The sequence below is a fragment of the Struthio camelus genome, chromosome 16, assembly GCF_040807025.1.
Source record: "Struthio camelus isolate bStrCam1 chromosome 16, bStrCam1.hap1, whole genome shotgun sequence".
Classification (NCBI taxonomy): domain Eukaryota; kingdom Metazoa; phylum Chordata; class Aves; order Struthioniformes; family Struthionidae; genus Struthio; species Struthio camelus.
Window position 1 is genome coordinate 1,124,626 of NC_090957.1, and position 7,303 is coordinate 1,131,928.

General features: G+C 68.2%; 1 protein-coding gene across 2 annotated transcripts in view; it reads right to left on the reverse strand.

The window, feature by feature from the left end:
• Positions 1-6,807, reverse strand: part of MAP4K1 (mitogen-activated protein kinase kinase kinase kinase 1) — a 28,820-nt gene extending 22,013 nt beyond the window's left edge. Inside the window, exons 1-4 of one of the 2 annotated variants that reach the window (XM_068910385.1) lie at positions 6,481-6,807; positions 5,408-5,465; positions 1,592-1,682; positions 1,110-1,174 (exon numbers count right to left, since the gene is read on the reverse strand). In XM_068910385.1, the coding sequence (XP_068766486.1) occupies positions 1,110-1,174; positions 1,592-1,682; positions 5,408-5,465; positions 6,481-6,579 (313 nt within the window). In that variant the 5' untranslated portion in view covers positions 6,580-6,807. The remainder of the gene's footprint in view (positions 1-1,109; positions 1,175-1,591; positions 1,683-5,407; positions 5,466-6,480) is intronic. The other variant, XM_068910384.1, reaches the window with a different exon arrangement.
• Between the last annotated feature and the right edge of the window lie 496 nt (positions 6,808-7,303).

The window sequence follows — 7,303 nt, forward strand, 5'->3', positions numbered from 1 at the left end:
CACGGGGGGGCCCAGGCATTTGGGTGCTAAACACCCCCCCCAGACCAGCACGGGGGCCCAGGCGTCCGGGTGCTGCACACCCCCCCCCAAACCAGCATGGGGGGCCCAGGCGTCCGGGCGCTGCACACCCCCCCCCAGACCAGCATGGGGGGCCCAGGCGTCCGGGCGCTGCACACCCCCCCCCAAACCAGCATGGGGGGCCCAGGCGTCCGGGCGCTGAACACCCCCCCTAGACCAGCATGGGGGGCCCAGGCGTCCGGGCGCTGCACACACCCCCCCAAACCAGCATGGGGGGCCCAGGCATCCGGGTGCTGAACACCCCCCCAAACCAGCATGGGGGGCCCAGGCGTCCGGGTGCTGCACACCCCCCCGAAACCAGCATGGGGGGCCCAGGCATCCGGGTGCTGCACACCCCCCCCAAACCAGCATGGGGGGCCCAGGCGTCCGGGTGCTGCACAACCCCCCCAGACCAGCATGGGGGGCCCAGGCGTCCGGGTGCTGAACACCCCCCCCAAACCAGCATGGGGGGCCCAGGCGTCCGGGTGCTGCACACCCCCCCGAAACCAGCATGGGGGGCCCAGGCATCCGGGTGCTGCACAACTCCCCCCCGAAACCAGCATGGGGGGCCCAGGCATCCGGGTGCTGCACAACTCCCCCCCAAACCAGCACGGGGGCCCAGGCATTTGGGTGCTAAACACCCCCCCCAGACCAGCACGGGGGCCCAGGCGTCCGGGTGCTGCACACCCCCCCCCAAACCAGCATGGGGGGCCCAGGCGTCCGGGCGCTGCACACCCCCCCCCAGACCAGCACGGGGGCCCAGGCGTCCGGGCGCTGCACACCCCCCCCCAAACCAGCATGGGGGGCCCAGGCGTCCGGGCGCTGAACACCCCCCCTAGACCAGCATGGGGGGCCCAGGCGTCCGGGCGCTGCACACACCCCCCCAAACCAGCACGGGGGGCCCAGGCGTCCGGGCGCTGTAGCCCAGAGCCGGGTGCGGAGAGCCCGGACGCCTGGGCTCGCAGCGGGCCGTGGTGGCAGGGAGGGGTCAGAGGTGGCTGGGGGGGGGGCCCGGACGCCTGGGCCCCCCCTTCGCCCCCGCCCCCCCGTACCGTGGTAGATGTCCTGCAGCGAGCCCCCCCCGCACAGCTCCATGCAGATCCACAGCTTGTTGCACCTGCGAGGCGACGACGGGGTTAACGGCATTGGGGGGGCCCGGGGGGGCCAGGAGGGTACTGGGGGCACCAAGGGGGGTATTGGGGAATCTCTGGGGGGTTTGGGGGGCTCCTGGGGGGCACCGGGGGGTATTGGGGGCACCAAGGGGGGTGTTGGGGGTCCTGGGGGGCACCAGGAGGGTATCGGGGGCACCAAGGGGGGTATTGGGAGTCTCTGGGGGGTTTGGGGGGCTCCTGGGGGGCACCAGGAAGGTCTAGGAGTAGAAGGGTCTAGAGTTAGCCAGGTGGGCTTGCGGGGACATCAGGGGGGTTGGGGTATCAGGAGGGGGTGGGGGGTGCTGGGGGCTACGAGGGGGGGTTGAGGGCCTTGGGGGGTGAGGAGGGCGCCGGGGGGTCTCGGGGGGTCTCGGGGGCCTCACCAGCTGTAGCTGCCGAAGTAGGCGACGATGTTGGGGTGCTGGCAGGAGCGCACCATGAGGATCTCCTGCTGGATCGTGGCGCAGTCGTCGTCTGGGGGGCAGAGGCCCGCGTGGGCGCGGGGGGCCGCGGGCACCCGGCCGGGGGAGACCGGTGCGCCACGTCCCGGCGCCCCAGCGGGGTCCCAAGGGGTCCCGGGAGGTCCCCAAGAGCTATTGAGGGGTCTCAGGGGCATCTGGGGGACCTCAGGGCATCCCAGGAGGTCCCAAAGGGGTCCCAAGAGCTATTGGGGGGGTCTCAGGGGCATCTGGAGAACCTCAGGGCATCCCAGGAGGTCCCAAAGGGGTCCCAAGAGCTATCTGGGGGGTCTCAGGGACATCTGGAGGACCTCAGGGCATCCCAGTGGGTTCCAAGGGGTCCCAAGGGGGTCCCAAGAGCTATCGAGGGGTCTCAGGGGCATCTGGGGGACCTCAGGGCATCTCAGGAGGACCCAAGGGGTCCCCAAGAGCTATCGAGGGGGGTCTCAGGGGCATCTGGGGGACCTCTTCCAGTGGGGTCCCAAGGGGGTCCCAAGAGCTATCGAGGGGTCTCGGGGGCATCTGGGGGACTCAGGGCATCCCAGAAGGTCCCAAGGGGGTCCCAAGAGCTATTGGGGGGTCTCAGGGGCATCTGGAGGACCTCAGGGCATCCCGGTGGGGTTCCAAGGGGTCCCAAGGGGTCCCAAGAGCTATCTGGGGGGTCTCAGGGGCATCTCGAGGACCTCAGGGCATCCCAGGATGTCCCAAGGGGGTCCCAAGAGCTATCGAGGGGTCTCATGGGGCATCTGGGGGACTCAGGGCATCCCAGGAGGACCCAAGGGGTCCCCAAGAGCTATCGAGGGGGGTCTCGGGGGCATCTGGAGGACCTCAGAGCATCCCAGCGGGGTCCCAAGGTGTCCCAAGGGGGTCCCAAGAGCTATCGAGGGGTCTCAGGGGCATCTGGGGGACCTCAGGGCATCTCAGGAGGTCCCAAAGGGGGCCCAAGAGCTATTGGGGGGGTCTCAGGGGCATCTGGAGGACCTCAGGGCATCCCAGTGGGGTCCCAAGGGGTCCCAACGGGGTCCCAAGAGCTATCGAGGGGTCTCGGGGGCATCTGGGGGACCTCAGGGCATCCCAGAAGGTCCCAAGGGGGTCCCAAGAGCTATTGGGGGGTCTCAGGGGCATCTGGAGGACCTCAGGGCATCCCGGTGGGGTTCCAAGGGGTCCCAAGGGGTCCCAAGAGCTATCTGGGGGTCTCAGGGGCATCTCGAGGACCTCAGGGCATCCCAGGATGTCCCAAGGGGTCCCAAGAGCTATCGAGGGGTCTCAGGGGCATCTGGGGGACCTCAGGGCATCCCAGGAGGACCCAAGGGGTCCCCAAGAGCTATCGAGGGGGGTCTCGGGGCATCTGGAGGACCTCAGAGCATCCCAGCGGGGTCCCAAGGTGTCCCAAGGGGGTCCCAAGAGCTATCGAGGGGTCTCGGGGGCATCTGGGGGACCTCAGGGCATCCCAGAAGGTCCCAAGGGGGTCCCAAGAGCTATTGGGGGGTCTCAGGGGCATCTGGAGGACCTCAGGGCATCCCAGTGGGGTCCCAAGGGGTCCCAAGGGGGTCCCAAGAGCTATCGAGGGGTCTCGGGGGCATCTGGGGGACCTCAGGGCATCCCAGAAGGTCCCAAGGGGTCCCAAGAGCTATTGGGGGGTCTCAGGGGCATCTGGAGGACCTCAGGGCATCCCGGTGGGGTTCCAAGGGGTCCCAAGGGGTCCCAAGAGCTATCTGGGGGGTCTCAGGGGCATCTCGAGGACCTCAGGGCATCCCAGGATGTCCCAAGGGGGTCCCAAGAGCTATCGAGGGGTCTCAGGGGCATCTGGGGGACCTCAGGGCATCCCAGGAGGACCCAAGGGGTCCCCAAGAGCTATCGAGGGGGGTCTCAGGGGCATCTGGAGGACCTCAGAGCATCCCAGCGGGGTCCCAAGGTGTCCCAAGGGGGTCCCAAGAGCTATCGAGGGGTCTCAGGGGCATCTGGGGGACCTCAGGGCATCTCAGGAGGTCCCAAAGGGGGTCCCAAGAGCTATTGGGGGGGTCTCAGGGGCATCTGGAGGACCTCAGGGCATCCCAGTGGGGTCCCAAGGGGTCCCAACGGGGTCCCAAGAGCTATCGAGGGGTCTCGGGGGCATCTGGGGGACCTCAGGGCATCCCAGAAGGTCCCAAGGGGGTCCCAAGAGCTATTGGGGGGTCTCAGGGGCATCTGGAGGACCTCAGGGCATCCCAGTGGGGTTCCAAGGGGTCCCAAGGGGTCCCAAGAGCTATCTGGGGGGTCTCAGGGGCATCTGGAGGACCTCAGAGCATCCCAGTGGGGTTCCAAGGGGCCCCAAGGGGGTCCCAAGAGCTATCGAGGGTCTCAGGGGCATCTGAGGGACCTCAGGGCATCCCAGTGGGGTCCCAAGGGGGTCCCAAGAGCTATTGGAGGGTCTCAGGGGCATCTGGGGGACCTTAGGGCATCCCAGTGGGGTCCCAGGGACATCCCTGGCGCATCCTGGGGGAGGGTTGGGGGTGTCATGGGGCTCAGGGGCTTCTCAGGGGGTATCAGGGCATCCTGGGGGGAGCAGAGGGTATTGGGGAGTCCCAAGGGGGTCCTAGGTGCATCTCGGGGGGGGGGTTGCTGGGATGTTTTGCAGGGCACCAGAGGGTCTCTGGGGCATCTCATGGGTTATTGAGGGATCTTGGGGGAGTCCAGGAGGTTTGGGGGGGGTCTCATGAGGCATCAGGGGGGTCCAGGAGCATCACAGAGGGGTTTGGAGGGTCTCTGGGGCCTCTCATGGGTTATTGGGGGATCCTGGGGGAGTCCAGGAGGTTTGGGGGGGTCTCATGAGGCATCAGGGGGGTCCTGGAGCATCACAGAGGGGTTTGGAGGGTCTCTGGGGCATCTCATGGGTTATTGGGGGCCTCAGGGGGGTCCAGGAGGTTTGGGGGGGGTCTCACGAGGCATCAGGGGGGTCCTGGAGCATCACAGAGGGGTTTGGAGGGTCTCTGGGGCATCTCATGGGTTATTGAGGGATCCTGGGGGAGTCCAGGAGGTTTGCGGGGGGTCTCATGAGGCATCAGGGGGGTCCTGGAGCATCACAGAGGGGTTGGAGGGTCTCTGGGGCATCATGGGTTATTGGGGGCCTCAGGGGGGTCCAGGAGGTTTGGGGGGGGTCTCATGAGGCATCAGGGGGGTCCTGGAGCATCACAGAGGGGTTTGGAGGGTCTCTGGGGCATCTCAGGGGTTATTGGGGGGCCCCAGGGTGGTCCAGGAGGTTTGGGGGGGTCTCATGAGGCATCAGAGGGGTCCAGGAGCATCACAGAGGGGTTTGGAGGGTCTCTGGGGGTATTAAGGCGTGTGGGGGGAGTATTAGGGAGTATCCGGGGTATTAAGGAGCATCAAGGAGTATTAAGGAGCATCAGGGGAGGGTATTAAGGAGTGTTGGTGGTATTAAGGAGTACCAGGGGGTATCAGGGAGTATCGAGGGGGTATTAGGGAGTACCACGGGGTATTAGGGAGTACCAGGGGGGTATTAAGGAGTATCGGGGGGTATTAAGGCTTGTTGGTGGTATTAAGGAGTACCAGGGGGTATTAGGGAGTATTGAGGGGGTATTAGGGAGTATCGGGGGGTATTAGGGAGTATCGGGGGGTATTAAAGGATATGGGGGGTACCGAGGGGTGCCAAGGGGCATCGAGGCGCTCGGGGGGGGCAGAGGGGTCGGGTGGGGGGCTCCCGGACGCCTGGGCCCCTCGGGTGGGTACCGCCCCCCCCCTCACCTGGCTCCATCTTGACGACCTTCATGGCGGCCAGCTCGCCGGTGTCTTTGCTGCGGGCCTGGGGGGGGGAGCCGGGGCTCAGGGCCGGGGGTTGGGGGGTGGGTTTGGGGTGGGGTGGGGGGACGGGGTGGGGGGTGGGTTTGGGATGGGGAGGGGGGACGGGGTTGGGACGTGGGTTTGGGGTGGTGGGTTTGGGGTGGGGTGGGGGGACGGGGTTGGGGTGGGTTTGGGGTGGTGGGTTTGGGGTTGGGGGGTGGGTCTGGGGTGGTAGGTTTGGGGTTGGGGAGTGGGTTTGGGGTGGGGTGGGGGGACGGGGTTGGGGTGGGTTTGGGGTGGTGGGTTTGGGGTTGGGGGGTGGGTCTGGGGTGGTAGGTTTGGGGTTGGGGAGTGGGTTTGGGGTGGGGTGGGGGGACGGGGTTGGGACGTGGGTTTGGGGTGGTGGGTTTGGGGTGGGGTGGGGGGACGGGGTTGGGGTGGGTTTGGGGTGGTGGGTTTGGGGTTGGGGGGTGGGTCTGGGGTGGGGTGGGGGGACGGGGTGGGGGGTGGGTTTGGGGTGGGGTGGTGGGTGGGGGGACGGGGTTGGGGGTGGGTTTGGGGAGGGGAGGGGGACGGGGTTGGGACGTGGGTTTGGGGTTGGGCGGTGGGTTTGGGGTGGTGGGTTTGGGGTTGGGGGGTGGGTCTGGGGTGGGGTGGGGGGACGGGGTTGGGGGGTGGGTTTGGGGTGGGGTGGGGGGTGGGGGGACGGGGTTGGGGGACGGGGTTGGGGTGGGGTGGGGGGACGGGGTTGGGACGTGGGTTTGGGGTTGGGTGGTGGGTTTGGGGTGGTGGGTTTGGGGTGGGGTGGGGGGTTTGGGGTGGTGGGTTTGGGGTTGGGGGTGGGTTTGGGGAGGGGAGGGGGACGGGGTTGGGACGTGGGTTTGGGGTTGGGACGTGGGTTTGGGGTGGTGGGTTTGGGGTTGGGGGGTGGGCCTGGGATGGGGTGGTGGGTGGGGGGACGGGGGTGGGTTTGGGGTGGGGTGGGGAGGGGGGGGACATGCCCGGCCCCCCCCCCGCCCCCGGGGCGCCCGTGTCACCTTGTAGACCTCGCCGTAGGTGCCACCTCCGAGGCGCTGCAGGACCTCGAAGTCCTCCTGGGGGTCGCGGGCGGAGATGCGGAGGCGCCGGGGGTCCATGGCGGCGGGGGCGGTGGCGGGGGGGGGGGGTGTCCCCCGTCCTCCCCTGTCACCACCCCCCCCCACCCAACCACCACCCAACCGCCGCTGCCCCGGGGTGGGGGGGACGCGGCGCGGGACGGCGCGGGAGGTGGTGGCCCTCCACCACCACCACCACCACCACGGCCACCGCCACCACGGCCACCGCCGCCGTCGCCGCCCCACAAGGCACCGCGGCGGAAGGGGAAACTGAGGCACGGCCCATCGGGGACCCGGGCGTCCGGGGAGCCTCGCCTGGCCCCACCTCTCTCTTCTTGGGGGAGGAAGGGCCCAGGCGTCCGGGTTCACGTCAACCCTCCTCAACCTCCCTCAAGCCTGCTTTAACCACGAGGCCTCGCCAGGGTGGGGAAGGGACCCAGGCGTCCGGGCTCGGCCCGCCCCCTGCCCCAGTATGACGCCAGTTTGGCCCCAGTGTGGCTTCTGCGAGCCCAGCAAAGTCCCAGTAGGCCCCAGTATGACACTGGTATCGTCCCAGTTTGGCCCCAGGCTGGCTTCACTGTGAGCTCCAGGATGGTCCCAGTGGGCCCCAGTATGACACCAGCATCAGCCCAGTTTGGCCCCCCACTCTGGCCTCACTGTGAGCTCCAGGATGGTCCCAGTGGGCCCCAGTATGACACCAGCGTCAGCCCAGTTTGGCCCCCCACTCTGGCCTCACTGTGAGCTCCAGGATGGTCCCAGTTTGGCC